This window comes from Sebastes fasciatus, chromosome 12 (assembly GCF_043250625.1).
Source record: "Sebastes fasciatus isolate fSebFas1 chromosome 12, fSebFas1.pri, whole genome shotgun sequence".
NCBI classification, from domain to species: Eukaryota; Metazoa; Chordata; class Actinopteri; order Perciformes; family Sebastidae; genus Sebastes; species Sebastes fasciatus.
Genome location: NC_133806.1, coordinates 2,940,981 through 2,957,161, shown reverse-complemented (window position 1 = coordinate 2,957,161; position 16,181 = coordinate 2,940,981). Strand labels below are relative to the sequence as shown.

Below are 16,181 nucleotides of genomic sequence, written 5' to 3'. Positions count from 1 at the left end.
CGATTTGACTCATAGGCTCACATGTGTGGGTGATGTCGGGGCTGAGGGCCCCGCTGAGGGGGAAGTTCATTAAACCCTCCCCACAACAGAACAGAAACCTTGTGTGAGGAAGCGGACGACAACATGAGCAACCCTGTTTGTTTACAGTCATCCTCTGGAAGTGTGTAACTCTCTGCCCCGCTCTCTTTCTCTGTTTCTGTTTCTCCTCCGGCGGGCTGCGGAGCGGAGGCTAACGGGGGTTGATGGAGGGTGAAGGCCTCGTGTTTCGAAGCAGCCTGCTGGGATAAAATGATGAAAAAGAGAGGAAAGTCTGGAATTCCTGCCACGGCTGTCCCTCTCACACTGAACTAAGTGAACACAGACTTTTGTAATGGTAATACCAATGGGGCCCCTCGGAGGTAAGCCTAATTTCACACACACAGAGTGACAAAAAGAAGGAAGACAGATATTCTGGTAAATCTTAATCAAGGCTACAGAAATAAACTCGTCTAGCACGGATTGTGATCTGTCCTAATTCAGTCCTCCAGATATAAACTTCAAGAGGGTCCTCTGTTACTGAGGGTGAAGTCAGCGAGTAGGAGGAGGATAGCAGGGAGTGGCGGGATTAGAGAGTGGGCAGGGTTGGTGTTTTCCAGCTTTCATCTGCCTCTCAGAGCTGGCTTCCGTTCAGCGTGAGTCACAGAGCCACCATGGGCGGAGAAACCCACAGCGGAGCATCCCTGAGTCCATGCTTCTGGATTCAGTAGTGGATGAACTACGGTAGCAATGACGGGGTGTTACAGCGAGAAAAAAGAAAACCCAAAGTAAACACACCACACACGTTTAAGTTTAGGTATTCCACCCACTTGTGTGCACACACAGCCAGTTGGTTTAGATTCAGTATGAAACCCACACACAGATGTATAGACATTTGTAGCACACAGACACACTGATAGAATGGGTTTATATTTCCCATATTAAACTCTGTTGTTTTTCAAAGCAGATACAAATGAGGGTTGTATATTGGCAAGAATCAAGACACGTATCTTGGCGACACGTATCATGATACAGAGGTAATGATTCTATATATTGCGATACTGAAAGCAAGGCGATATGTGAAATTTATATATGCAAAACAACGTTTTTTGCATGCAGTATATATTTGTTGTTTTTGCCCGAACTGCATGAGATTATCATAAAGTGGGCATGTCTGTAAAGGGGAGACTCGTCGTGGGTACCAAGCCCTCAGCAAGAGCGCCGGTCGTCGATCCCAACTTTCGTAGCGGCCAAACGGCGGTACTGCAACTTCCGTGTCCCGTCACGTGATGCCATTGGGCCCAAAAAGACTTTTTCCCATAGACTTACATCGGGAAAGAGAGGTCTGTAACTCAGCGGATAATTTTTTTTTAGGTGAATCAACTCCCCAGTACGAACACCTAAATAGCCCTTATTTAAAAAATTAAGTTTTTAAAGTTGTAAAACGCACTAATAGCCGAATCCAGAGTTATTTCCCTTCCTCCGTTCATGTGAATGAGACCCAGACCGAGGCTGGAGGGCAAGCCGTGACGACGGCGTGACGTTGGGACCCCGTGACCGAGTCATGTGACCGAGCGGACGCTACTGCACACGTTCCATGTGCCCAAGATCCGTTGGGCCCAACGACGGGCCTCGGATTTTTAAGAGTTTAAAGGAGGAGTTTTGGAAATGGATACAGTATCGCACAACATAATATTGTGGTACTCGTGTGTATCGATATTTTCTTACATCTCTAATACAAATTGCTATAATTTCTCACATTCACACAAACAAATTCCTGAGTCTGACACAGCGCAACCTCCAAGGCCAAACCTCCAAAACACCAAAACTCATCACACAAACTAACCTGCGAACACAACATGGGGCATTACGATGTCACATGTTGATATTGAAAATCAACCGGGCATTTCACACAGATATGTTCTGCAGCATTTTCTGAATAGCCAATCTGATCCTGATCATTCGGCACATCAGATACCTCCCTCTAATCGGCCCTCCTAGGAAACTGAGCGTCTCTGTTCCCTCCACAAACAGACGTAACAAATGTGTTTGTCCACGGCGGGAGGAGCGAGGGAGGTTAAACCGGGGGAGCGGAGTACTTCAGTGTCAAGCTTCTACAGATTGGAGTAAAACAAGATTCAATAGCAACTCGTGTAGTAATTACTGAAAACTGTTTGAGACATGTATGCAATATTATTGTTACGTGATGACTAAGACTTTGACAGTCAAAATGGACATTTTGGTGCGTGGGAAGCCATACAACCCCTGACACAAAGACTAGTTTACAAGAACATCCATATTCTACCAGACTAAACACAGAATACTAATGAAGAACAAGTCGGGGACGTCTTGGTTGGTGGGTGACGTGTTATAGTGAAAACAAATCTACACAGACACATCAAAGGTTTATTGACTCTGCACAGAGAGTGGAAGGGTTCAAGGAAACCTCCCCTTGATGAGTAGAAAAATGCCGTGTGTGTGTGTGTGTGTGTGTGTGTGTGTGTGTGTGTGTGTGTGCATGAGCTTTCATATAATTACAGGAAGGACATGCTTTAACAAACAGGGGGGAGTAGATTTAATCCTCTCTCTGTCTATCAGTTTGTTTCTCATTTCCTGACTCTGTACATTCGGAGGGTGAGACATGACAAAAGGAGGGCAAACTCTTCTTCTTCACCATGAATAAAATCAACTCCTTTATTAAGAGTATTTCAGTGAAATTGCAAACAAATCATGGTGTGTGGATGGAAATTGCCTCTCAAGCCTCGGGCCTATTGCACGCTGCTGAAAGAGTAGCTTAAACGTCCTTGTCACCCTTTATTGTGCAGCACACCATTCATTCTATAATAACCTACGTCAGGAGCTGGCTTATCACTGTACAAGCTGTTTAATGAAGTTATGCAAAAGCCTTTCAAGACATGTATAGATATTATGTTCTTTCTAGGGGTGGGAAAAAAATCATCAATTCACATATGTATCGCGTTTTTTTTCACTATTTTGAAATCAATTTTTGAATGCCAGAATCGATATATTTGCTTCATTTGAGTCTATGTGGAGGTAGAAGGAAGTTACTGCTTTTATTGTTGTAAACAAACCGCAGCGAGCCGAAACGACAAAGTAGAAAACGTTGGAGGGTCGTCGTGGATACGACCTGCACCCTCACAGGTTAAATCCAGCGTGGTAAACACTACACATCCAGTAAAGGATGGAAACACTTTGGGTTTCACACATTGACAGGAAAAGCAGAGCTAGACAGAGCAAAGCTAAAGCTGCATGCTAACTCTGTCACGGACAGGAAACGTTATCGTATTGCGGTAACGTTACGGTCAAGCCGGCCGTCGCTCTCATCTCCGTGGTCAAATGGGCCGACGCTACAACTGTAGCAACATTAAATTATTTTTAATAGAAAGAATAAAAACAGACCTCCTGTTGTTCACTATAAAGATCCACATCTCTCATGTTTGAGCACTGACGTGTCATGGGATTTTCAAAACAAAGGCATATCTTAAATATGATGATATGTATCGATGTTTTCACTTTGCATTAACCATACTGGATCGTTGATCATTGGATCGATATATCAATCCATATCGATGTATCGTTACATCCCTATCCAACAGCATGCCCAATATGCTCCAAAACGATTGTGCACTGAGCAGATTTTGTGTGTGGCTTGTGCAGTAAGTTTGCAACTAGGGCCGTCAATCGATTGAAATATTTAATAATGATGAATCGCATGATTGACCATAGTTGATCGCAAATTAATAGCACATTTTGTATCTGTTCAAAATGTACCTTAAAGGGAGATTTGTCAAGTATTTAATACTCTTATCAACCTGAGAGTGGGCAAATCTGCTGCTTTATGCAAATATAAGTATGCATTTATTATTTGGAAATCAATTAACAACACAAAATAATGACAAATATTGTCCAGAAACCCTCACAGGTACTGCATTCATTTCAAAAATATGCTCAAATCCTAACACAGCAAACTACTGATAACACGTTATTATCGCGTTAACTTTGACAGCCCTATTTGCAACCCGACTTTTGAGACATATCCTTGGACATTTTGTTGGATCAGTTTTACAGTCAACTGGTTAGCTGAAGAGTTGCTGGCGCCTTTTATAGTTTAAGCAAACCACATACTTCCAACATACACATCATACTAATCAAGGTTAGAAATGCTTTTCCTGTGCCGTTGTAACTTTGGCCGGCAGCTTATTAATGTTTAGTATCAGAATGTTTCTGAATTTGTTCAAATTGGTGTGAAGAGCGGGGGGGGGGTATTATTGATGTGTTGAAGTGCAGCTCTGGTAAAATTGCGCATTTAACACTTGCAAGTAAGTCTGGTTCTCTTCTTTAAGATTGTCATTCTTCATTAGTCAAATCAGGACCAAATCACAACAACATTCACATGTATTCTCTGATATTCACGGCCAATAACGTTAAATAAGTTGTGGTGTTAGTGGTTTCTTTGTATCGATGGAAAATGTGTGACGAGCATAATTTAGTTAATTGTAAACAAAGCTGAGTGAAACCATTCAGTGAGTGCTACAATAGTGCACATGGAATAAGTGAATCAAATGGATATTGTATAACACACTAATAAGTGTGATGCCTTTCTTAACATATGAATATTTTGCAGAAACATCTCAGCGATGTGAACTCGCTCCACTCTGCAGCTTTGCAACACAACACAGTCACACTGTACACAGTCGGCTCAGAGCCAGACAAACTGGATAGTGAGGAGCTCGGCTGAAATCCAGGGCCTGCGAACCCCCTCAGCCACACCCTCCCCCACCCCAGTACACAAACGGCCACGCTGCTAACGAGTGCACATGTCCACACACCAACACACACACACACACAATACAGCTGTTGTGTTTCTAATCCAGAGAGGCCTGAGCCGTAGGAACAGGGCCAGTGCTCAGTGGCGAGGCACAATGGCGTCAGTCACAGCGGGCAGGACCTAGAAACACGCACACACACACACACACATACACACACACACACACACACATACACATGCACATGCACAGACATACGAAGAAAGACTGATAGCTGGCGAAGGAAGGATTGATGCACGTCACACACCGTCAGACTCCTCCCTCCTGTTCCCCTTCTCATCGACCTCACGAGTGTTTCATCTGGCACCCATGGGAGTCGATGCCACTCTCTGCCACAGGTAAACACCAGCAGGCAGGCAGCCACACACACACTGACAGGCTGAGGAGGACCTGGTCAATCACAACAACATGCAGAAATGTTGAAATCCCCCTCAGGACGAACCTGAGGCTGAGTGAAAGCGTGTAGGAATGAAGCGAGCGAAGCAGAGTACATGGGTCGGGGGGATTTGGGTGGGGTTAAGAATCAACTGTAGTGAGAAGCTGGTCTGACACAGGTAGGGGATGGATGGCTACACACACACATACTGCATATTCACACACACAAAGTACTAGCTCTGTTAAACTGACCAGGAGATTCTACTCAGGCAGGTTAAATGGAGCCTTCTGTCCTCAGTCTTGCTCGGCCGGCCTGACTGGAACAGTGGACGGGGGCCAGGGGGTTGTTGACGCTTTATGTTGACTTGGGCAGGATGTCTGCTGTCACTCTGACAGTTTACATGCAGTCTAATAAATTAATTAGAACCAAAACAAGGTAACACTCAGATTATTGCAACTGTCACGCAACATGCGGCAGAAGCGGCTCCTCCTCCTCCTCCGGCCACGAGCAGAGCTTCGCCTCGCTGCTTCGCCGGTCCCCGCTGGGAGCCGACACCGACACAACGCTGCTGGAGGCCCGGGCCGTATTGCTGAGCCTGCTAGAGGGACGGAAGGACGGCACTGAACAGACTGTCAGACCCTGCTGCAGTAAAAAATAACGGGACTCTGGTGCTCTACCGCTTTTGTCCGTAGGGACCGCCAAAAGAACCTTAATTAAAAAAAAATTACACACTGCATTCAAATTAGCATGTAAACATGTCACACAGAACGGCAAATGCAACCTTCCTACAAGTGTGGAGATACAGAAAGCCTGCAGAAGGTAAACACACGAACACAAACTCTCGCGAGAGTTTCAAGACGGATCCTTTCGAGCCATAACCACTGAAAATGAGCATCGTCACAGTCCTCCCCCCCCGGCTGCAGACAGTTTGCATTGGGACTATTTTCCATGTAAGAAATTGTCCCCAAAAATAGTTCATTTCGAACGTTCAGCTGATCTTTCAAAGTTTTTACAGAATGTTTATTATAATTATACACAAAGGGGTCTACGATCTGATTGGAGGAGAGACAAACAGAACTCAGACTGTGTGAAGCAACTTATTCTCTAACTTCAAATTTGATGGCATCTTAAATGTTTCCCTCTGGTTTTTGTTGCTGTTAAAAACTTTGTCTCCTAAACACGGGAGTATAATTACAATCAGCTGAGAAGTCAAACTCTTCAATCAAACACAAATACCTTTCATTTAAGTGGTAGAAAATGACTGATTGTCCCTTTAAATGTGAGAAAATGTAGTTGCTATTGAAATCTATTTCAACAATCCTCATTTCCAGACTGTTTGGAATAATGAGGACATATTGGACATCTTTCTCTGCTGCTGATAAACAGACAGACGTCGGTCTGTCCTCCAGTGAGCCCCCCGACAAAACACACACACTTCCCCTTCCAAATGCCTCTCTTCCTGTCCATAACCTCCCCCCCAAAATGAGCCCCTTGCAGTTCCCCCAAAAAACAGATCTCAGGAAGGGGAAAGGCAGGAGGAGGGGGAGGAAAAGAAGTGTGGTCTGGCTGCTCTGGCTTTTAATCTCTATGACACATCACAACCTCCAGCCGTCGTCCTCCTCCTCCTCCTCTTCCTCCTCCTCCTCCTCCTCCTCCTCCTCCTCCTCCTCCTCCTCCTCCTCCTCTGTATCCCCCCCTCCTCCCACACACTCACTCCATCCCTTGACTTTTCCTTAAGTCTACCCAGCCCACTTGTAAGAGTTGTAGGAGTTTGCCCTCAGCCCCACACTCTGCCAGCCAGAGTTGCCTCTTCGTCTACTACACCAACACGTTTAAGACTAAAAAATGTTTTTAGACAGCAGATTTGAAGCATGCACTTGGTTGGTATTTAATACTAAATGCTCTTCCTTATTTAAGGAACACGTACATATCAGTCAGTAAGCAGAAAAAAAAACATGGAGATCCAACGTGGAGCAGCAGCGTCCTGCCCGGTTAACTTCTGGCATCATTTTGGATTTCATAACGTAAAAGAAAAACTGTGGCTTGATTTCTTTAAGCTTTGTAAATACTGTCAAGTCACATGTTGTAATGTAATGTTGTAATACAACTAGTAGGCACATCTGGCTCAACACCAAAACAAATGAGGAAGGCAACCGGTTACTTCACCTGCCAAAGAAAGTCTGGAAACAGTGCTACTCTTAATTATTAAGAAATATATTTACAATTAAACTACTTGCCTTTTGAATATCACTGACAGCATTAATTGGAGGTTATTTATTTGTTCAGTACAATAAAGGCAAGGGGTAAAGCTCTCTTTAATACAATGAGCCTAAAGAGCAACGGCAAACTGAATTCTCCATAGAAACCCACAACAATATGCCAATGGTTGGCCTTATGGTTGGATGGGGGGTTGAGGATGGGGGGGTTTGTCTATTGTCAGCGGGCTGCTTGAATGAAGCGAGTATTATGGGGAGAGACTGCAAATCAAGTGCCAAGCCCTCCCTCGAAGCCGACCCCACTGTCTGCACAAAATCCACAGAGAACCAGCCGACAAGGAGAATGACAGGGAGGACAGAGTTTCCCACTGAGGCACAGAGAGGGAAATAGAGGCCGTAACCAAGGACGGGGAGGGGGGGGCGGTGGCGACTGTCTGTGAATCAAAAAAAAGAGCGGGAAACACGGGAGTGTGAGAAAGAAGTAGGGAAAGGATTGGGGGGGGGGGAGACTGGCCGAAGAGTAAGACATCAACGAAATGAAACTAATACCATTCCCTGGTAGTGTTGCATTAATGGACTGCAAAGTCATACCAATACCAAGCTGAGTCATCTCCAGCCGACTCAAATCCCACCTGCTTACAAAGTGTAGTGTGACAGGTGGAGGCTGGGGGAGCCCCCCCCCCCCACTATGTACTGCCATCTCATTGTCTTCCAGTAAGCTGCATCTCTCAATATGCGTAGCACGTTCATGTGTACAGTTGTTGCCACCAACGCAAAGGGTTTCTATGATAAGAAGAACCTCAGCCGACGGTTATGCTGCGTCCATACTGCTCAGCTGGAGAGGAACACCTTGATATGGGCAATGATGTAATTAAAAGAATGGGTACATTTTTGGGAAATACACCTATTCCACTGTGGGAGGAAACCGGAGTACCCGGAGAAAACCCACGCTAACACGGGGAGAACATGCAAACTCCACACAGAAAGGTCCCAAGCCGGATTCGAACCTGCAACCCTCTAGCTGTGAGGCGCCAGTGCTAACCACTGCACCACCGTGCACCACAGTCCAAAGACATGCAGGTTAGGTTAATTGTGGACTCTAAATTGCCCGTAGGTGTGAGTGCGAGCGTGAATGGTTGTCTGTCTATGTGTCAGCCCTGCGATGGACTGGCGACCTGTCCAGGGTGTACCCTGCCTTCGCCCAATGTCGGCTGGGATCGGCTCCAGCCCCCCCGCGACCCCTAACGGGATAAGCGGTTGCAGATGGATGGATGGACACCTATTCCACCACATATGCAAGAAAATATCTCTCTCTCCATTTAACATGATGTTTAACTACGAGGCCTCCGGTGACGTTAACAATGTTGAAGCCCATCATTTTAAAATTTCTGACCAGTTCTGACGTTGCAACTCGGCCGTAATGTCATATCACATCAATATCAAGTTGTATATCTGTTTGTGGGCATGCCGCGGGGGTTAGCACATCAAAATGGATTTGATTAAGGCTCGAAAGCCTTGCTCTCATTATATCCCCGTAGTGCTAAGCTCTCCGGAGCCCCGGTTTCAATGCCACATGTGCTGCTGCTGCTGCTCGGACTACTACCGGGCAGAAGAGTGACTGTCAGTTTCTAAGCGCGCTGTGCAATCAATTTGCATTTTCTCACGCTACTCCCCGGGCCACTGACTGACTGATGGAGGGCCCCCTTTTAATCATTCACCCAGGCATCGGATTCTCTGGTTGGTTAGCGATATGTGATTGTGAACCAACACAATATCAACGCCCTGCAGGAACCTACATGGACAAGCCAACAAAATGATAGAGTAAAACATGCCTCTGTCTGGCTGTATTAACGCACTAATGTCTTCCAAAGTGAAAGCATCAACCACACTCCCTAATACATTTAATGTAAGACTGGCTAACCGTATCCTCTATGTGCTCTCAGACTGCTGTGGTATATACTGCTGCAAGCAAACACCAATACACTCATGGCGAGTCCCTGGATCCGTTTTATGGCATCGATGCTGATTGAGAAACTTTGGTGGAAGAAGACGCAACTCAAATAAACACAGAATTATCATAAAACTAGAAGTCTGTAGTAAAAATATTTGGTTGAACCGACTCACATAATATTATTGAACATTCGCAGCCAACAGTGTGTCGGGGGGGTCAGCCAACAAGACATCCTTTTCTCACTTGGAAGTCAAATCTGGTGCGTTCTTTTTGGCCACAAACTTGTCATGTTGCCTGTGAGAACACACCACATTTGATCTAGTTCAGACTAGTATACTATAAACTTAACTCACTTAACACTGACACATAACTGTTTGACACAGTAGGTGCTTGGTTACTTGGAAAACACCTTGTGTTCCCTATACTACAGACAGCTACAGACATTGGGAAGTGTATCGACGGAGAGAGGAGCAGAGACGCTAACGAGGCAGTAGGACAGCAGAGAGGGATCTCCTCTTGAGGAGGACGAGGAGAGGGGGGCGGCCGGGTTAAGGACCAACTGCTGTATCATGTGTCCCCGGCTGATCAAGAGTACCTGGCATCAGTTTATGGTCACATAAGTGGAAAGCTTCCGTTACAGCTGAGACAAAGCCAGGCGGTTGGTACTGTGTAACTGCCACCGTGACCGAGAGAGAGACAGTTTACCGGCCATCGCTTGGGTTGACAATTTGTATCACCTGGACTAGACAGGAATTTGCGAGGTTACATGAGGTCACTGCTGTAGATGAACACGTCCAGTAACAAGGTTGTGTTGTTTTTTAAACTCAGGCTGGTGTGTAGTTGGAAAAACAAACATGCAAGCTAAACTTAGCAGGTTAAACTTATAGCTAATTTGTTCCAAAAACAATCAAGGATCTGTCAATGCTCTTAAAGGTCCCATATCATGCTCATTTTCAAGTTCATACTTATATATGGTGTTTCTACTAGAACATGTTTACATGCTGTCATGTTAAAAAAAAACGTTATTTTCCTCATACTGTCTGTCTGAATATACCTGTATTCACACTCTGTCTGAAACGCTCCGTTTTAGTGCGTTTCAACGGAATTGCGTTGCTAGGCAACAGCTTGGGTCCATGTTTACTTCCTGTCAGCCGATGTTATTTACATACACTGCAACAGGAAATAAACTGGGACACATTAAGAATGTTTATGTTTAAAACCGTGTGATGGTCTATATATTGTATATTTGTGACATCACAAATGGACAGAAATCCAAACGGCTTGTTTCAAACGCACAATTTCTGAATACGGGCTGTGTGTGTGTTTCTCCGTGTATTGAGCGTTTTGATAGTTTAACAGTATTTATAAAGCACTTAAACCTGCTTTATAATATAAAAGACATGAAAATCTCACTTTTTACAATATGGGACCTTTAATAAAAACACAGCCTACCTACTCACTCTTAAGGAATTAGAAAACAGCATCTACTAAATATTGTACAGGGACGTCAAAACAGGTTAAATCTCAGACTGTGTCGGTGCTGTGGGAGAAAAATACTGCTAAATATGTGGAGGTGAGTCTGGGGTCAGTGGGTGACCAACACCTGGCTGGGGGGCCTTGAGAGGACAGAGAGTTATCCCACTGTCACGAGTTCCTCAGGTGACAAACCATGCTCAGCTTAAGCTGAACACAATATCTCATTTTGCACCATTATGACTAAAACCATGAAATAGTGTGGGAGTCTTCCTGATGCTGCGGGGGAACACCAGGCAGCACCTGTTTAATGAAGCCCAACACCTGGCTGATGATGATGGTGATGATGATGCTGAGGACTTTACAGTGAGTGAGACAGAGAGCTAACTCTTCAGTCCCTTGGGGGGGACAGACACATATTTTGCATTTGACTTCAAAGAGTCTCGCATGGCGGAGAATTATTCACTATTTCAATTATGACTCATGTTCAGACCAAATAACAACAGAGGCTGACAAACTCCCTCCTTGGAGGCTTCACTCGGGGCTGCAAAAGCTCAGCTGCTCCATCACCTCCATCATCTCCATCACCTCCATCTCTCACAAGTTCCATCACCTCCATCACCTCCATCTCTCACCAGCTCCATCACCTCCATCTCTCACCAGCTCCATCACCTCCATCACCTCCATCTCTCACCAGTTCTATCAACTCCATCACCTCCATCTCTCACCAGCTCCATCATCTCCATCACCTCCATCTCTCACCAGCTCCATCACCTCCATCAACTCCATCTCTCACCAGCTCCATCACCTCCATCACCTCCATCTCTCACCATCACCTCCATCACCTCCATCTCTCACCAGCTCCATCACCTCCATCTCTCACAAGTTCCATCACCTCCATCACCTCCATCTCACACCAGTTCCATCATCTCCATCACCTCCATCTCTCACCAGCTCCATCATCTCCATCACCTCCATCTCTCACCAGCTCCATCACCTCCATCTCTCACCAGCTCCATCACCTCCATCAACTCCATCTCTCACCAGCTCCATCACCTCCATCACCTCCATCACCCTCACCAGCTCCATCACCTCCATCACCTCCATCTTTCAGCTGCTCCATAACCTTCATCACCTCCATCACCTCATCCCTCCATCACCCTCACCAGCTCCATCATCTCCATCTCCTCCATCTCCTCCATCACCTCCATCACTCATCACCTCCATCACTCATCACCTCCATCACTCATCTCCTCCATCTCCTCCATCTCTCACTGTAACTTCCACTGACTCTGTTGAACAGTGAACATCTTACAGTAAAGAGGTGTAACAGAATATTTTACCTGTAGTTCCGATTTCCATTCATGAGGTCTCTGTCCGGATGACTGTCCCGGATCACTGTAGTCAAACCTCTGGGACTCTCCCTCCGGTCAACCCGGTGTCTCCTCCTCCGGTCAACCCGGTGTCTCCTCCTCCGGTCAACCCGGTGTCTCCTCCTCCGGTCAACCCGGTGTCTCCTCCTCCGGTCAACCCGGTGTCTCCTCCTCCGGTCAACCCGGTGTCTCCTCCGGTCAACCCGGTGCCTCCTCCGGTCAACCCGGTGTCTCCTCCGGTCAACCCGGTGTCTCCTCCTCCGGTCAACCCGGTGTCTCCTCCGGTCAACCCGGTGTCTCCTCCTCCGGTCAACCCGGTGTCTCCTCCGGGCAGTGGACCTCCTCTGAGTGTCCTGTTGGTCTCTGCTAGCTGTCCTCTCCCTGCTGACCTGTCAACAGGGCCCCTTCAGTAGGTTGTCTCTCCGGTCCTGGGGGTCTTCGGTGTCCCCCCTCCTCACCACCGGTTACCAGGTCAACGTGTCCAACAGGACTTGACTGTCCCGGTGTCTGAAGGAGACTCTGTTCAGTAGAAAGCTGCTAGTTAGCCCGTTAGCTCCTGTAGCCGGCTGAGGAGCTGTCAGGATGTCATCCACCTCCTCCTCTTCTCCTGTAGTCTGTCTCCCGGTGCTGTCCACCGCCTCGTCAGTGTGTCCTCCGTGTCAGAGTGTAACAGAGTGTCCGGCTGACAGATGAAGTCTCTCTGCGGAGCTTCAGCTAAATATGGTGAAATCTCCTCTCTGACTCTGACACCGCCCGGAAGAGGAGGGCTCTGCGTCACCGTGACGTCACAACCATCAACTCCTCCTCCACATAACGGTAACCCTTTACTGTACCATCAATACATCAATACTATCAATACATCAATACATCAATACATCAATACATCAATACATCAATACATCAATACATCAATACTATATTATATATATATACTATAACACATAACGGTAACCCTTTACTGTACCATCAATACATCAATACATCAATACTATCAATACATCAATACATCAATACATCAATACATCAATACTATCAATACATCAATACTATCAATACTATATTATATATATATACCATCAATACCATCAATACATCAATACTATCAATACTATATTATATATATATACTATCAATACATAACGGTAACCCTTTACTGTACTATAATACTAAAGTAGAGCCAAAGGTTTTGCCCTTTTGGAACTAATGGAATTAGTCTATTGAGCACAATGTAGCTTGTTATTAGCTCACCTTCCTCAAGTCCAGGGCAGCCTCGGCTTCTAACCCCCAAAAGGCACAACTAGACCACATTGTCAACCAGCATACCAAATTTGAAGTTCCTAAGTTAAAGGTCCCATATTATAAAAAAGTGAGATTTTCATGTTTTTTATTATAAAGCAGGATTAAGTCCTTTATAAATACTGTGAAAGTATCGAAACACTCAATCCACAGAGAAATACACACGTATTCAGAAACTCTGCATTTGAAACAAGCTGTCAGGATTTCTGTCCATTTGTGATGTGACGAATATACAATATTTAGACCCTTTACACAGATTTAAACGTAAACATTCTAAATGTAAGTTTATTCCTGGTTGCAGTGTATGTGAATGTCATCAACTGACAGGAAGTACACATGGACCCAAGCTGTTGCCTAGCAACGCAATTCTGTTGCAATTTCGTCGCAATTTCAAAATGCGCTAAAACGGAGCGTTTCAGACAGGAGGGTAAATACAGGTATATTCAAGCAGACAGAATGAGGGAAATAAAGTTTTTTTTTTAACTTTACAGCATGTAAACATGTTCTAGTAGAAACACAAAATACAAGTATGAACCTGAAAATGAGCACGATGTGGGACCTTTAAATAGTTTCTGAGTTCTGCTCCGGAAAAGAAATTGCAAGAACGGACGGACCCCGACCATACATTGTATGTATTTATTGAAAATAAATTATCTGCACAGAAATAGAATAGTTTTTGTGCGTCCTAAAGTCCTCAAATATGTGTTCGTAAATTTTAAATTAACGCACGAAATCCAAGATGGTTGACTTCCTGTTGGCCGAAAAAAATCTCAAAAATATTTAATACGCTCTTGCAGATGTGAGCAATGACCTACTCAAATTTCGTGAAGATGGAAGAAACTTTTTCTCAAACCTGCCTGCATTAGGGGGCGCTATGGAGCCCGCTGGCAACGCCCGAGCCCAATCACTACAGAACGTTGCAATTTTTGCCAGTTCTGATGCGAATTTACAATTTCCGTGAGTTTCCGTGCGTCCTAAGTCTTTCAAAAATGCGAATCCGCAGCAGAAAAATAATAATCTTTACAAAAACAATACGTTTCCTCGCACTTTGAACCAGGGACACTAATAAAAGTAGTCTTCAGTCCTCCATAGATCATTCGTTTTTGAGTGTAGATTAAACAATATAGTAAAAAGTTATAAGTAAAAAAACAACAACAACAGGATTAATAAAAAACAATTTTATTTTCTTTAAAAAATAACCCGCCCCAACAGAGTTCCCATACTATCACACACAGAGCCAAAATAATATGCTTCCATGTCCTTTCATTCAAATCTATTGGGAAGTGCTATGACAAGGACTGTTCTTGATCAGTGGCTTCAATATTGCTTAGTCAGACAGTGAGGCTGTGTGGGGAGGAGGAGTGGACTCTCCGCTGTCCACATGATGCATTTCCAGGGTGACTGACGTTTCGTCTCCCCCTCTTTGCAAGGTGCTTTGTGGCTTCGGTGAGTGAAGAACTGCATCTGGTTTCAGTGGTACTGGGAAATGCCCCCCAGACTGATTTTTCTTTTCTGTTTTTTTTTTTTAAAACACTGGCCCCGACTGTGAAAGGCCTGGCAACTGGTGAGCCAAAATACATAACAGGTTAATATCATATATTTATATGTACAAATCACCTCGGACACAATGAAAGGATCAGTAAAACGGGTGTACAAAGGCATTTTGATTATGTTAAGTTGATAAACATGATTTAAAAAAAATCAAAACTCATCTTTTGATCCCTTTCAGCGCAGAAGGGGCTCTGACCATCAGACAACATTTGAGGCGCTTAAAGGGCAACTGAGGTGGAATTTTGAGACTTGTCTCCACAGTGCCCTCTTGAGGATGCACTCTGACACTAGTCACAATATTCATAATAATAATAATAATAATAATAATGACAAAAGAAAAAGCAGTTTTTATAACCATTACACAATCGAGGCAAAACGACTGACGGGCAGTGGCGAGCGCGAGGCTCCTACCTCTAAGGAAACCAAAATAAGGTGGCTCAGAATATCCAGTCATAAAAAATAATTACATGCATTTTTTTTTTTTTTTTCATAAATCCAGAAAGTGACTAGATGTAAAGGCAGGGCATATTAATAAGTAGTAGTAATTGTGGCCCACCCTGTCCAATGTAGCAATCCCCTATCTGTGCAGCCCATGCACACAGAGCACCAATGGGGATTGGCTAACACGAGCTAGGGGATTGGGGGGCAGGGGATGCTGCAGAAGTGAGAATAGAGACAGCAAGGATAGAAGGTGATGATGGAGAGAATGATAGTTTGGCTTGAAAGGGAAATAAGGGGGACAAGTGCATTTGAAGAGGTCGGTCTCTACATGCTAAGAAAGAGACGGAGAGGGCAGATTGGTGTGTGCTTCTGCTGTTCAGGCTATGAGTTGTAAATGCCTGCAGAGGGAAGAGCTTTGTGTAAAAATGGGGATAAGTGTGTGTAGGTACGCGAAGAAGTGCGCGCCGCGTGGAAGTTTAGAGTGCACCGTTGTGGTGTCATCTCCACCGATACATGTCGGAATGTGCAGAATGATCGGAGCAAGGTCAGTTGCTGAATGCGAGTTCAGCTTTTGCAGCACTTAAGTGATCACAGACTTTGTATTTGCCTGCATTCAAATCTACAGAGGAGTGTTGACCTTGC

General features: G+C 44.9%; 1 protein-coding gene across 4 annotated transcripts in view; it reads right to left on the bottom strand.

The window, feature by feature from the left end:
* ago3a (argonaute RISC catalytic component 3a) overlaps nucleotides 1-13,019 on the bottom strand; it is a 48,936-nt gene extending 35,917 nt beyond the window's left edge. For 2 of the 4 annotated variants that reach the window (XM_074652566.1, XM_074652570.1), the window contains exon 1: nucleotides 12,222-12,386. In XM_074652566.1, the coding sequence (XP_074508667.1) occupies nucleotides 12,222-12,240 (19 nt within the window). In that variant the 5' untranslated portion in view covers nucleotides 12,241-12,386. The other 2 variants (XM_074652569.1, XM_074652568.1) reach the window with 2 other exon arrangements.
* Between the last annotated feature and the right edge of the window lie 3,162 nt (nucleotides 13,020-16,181).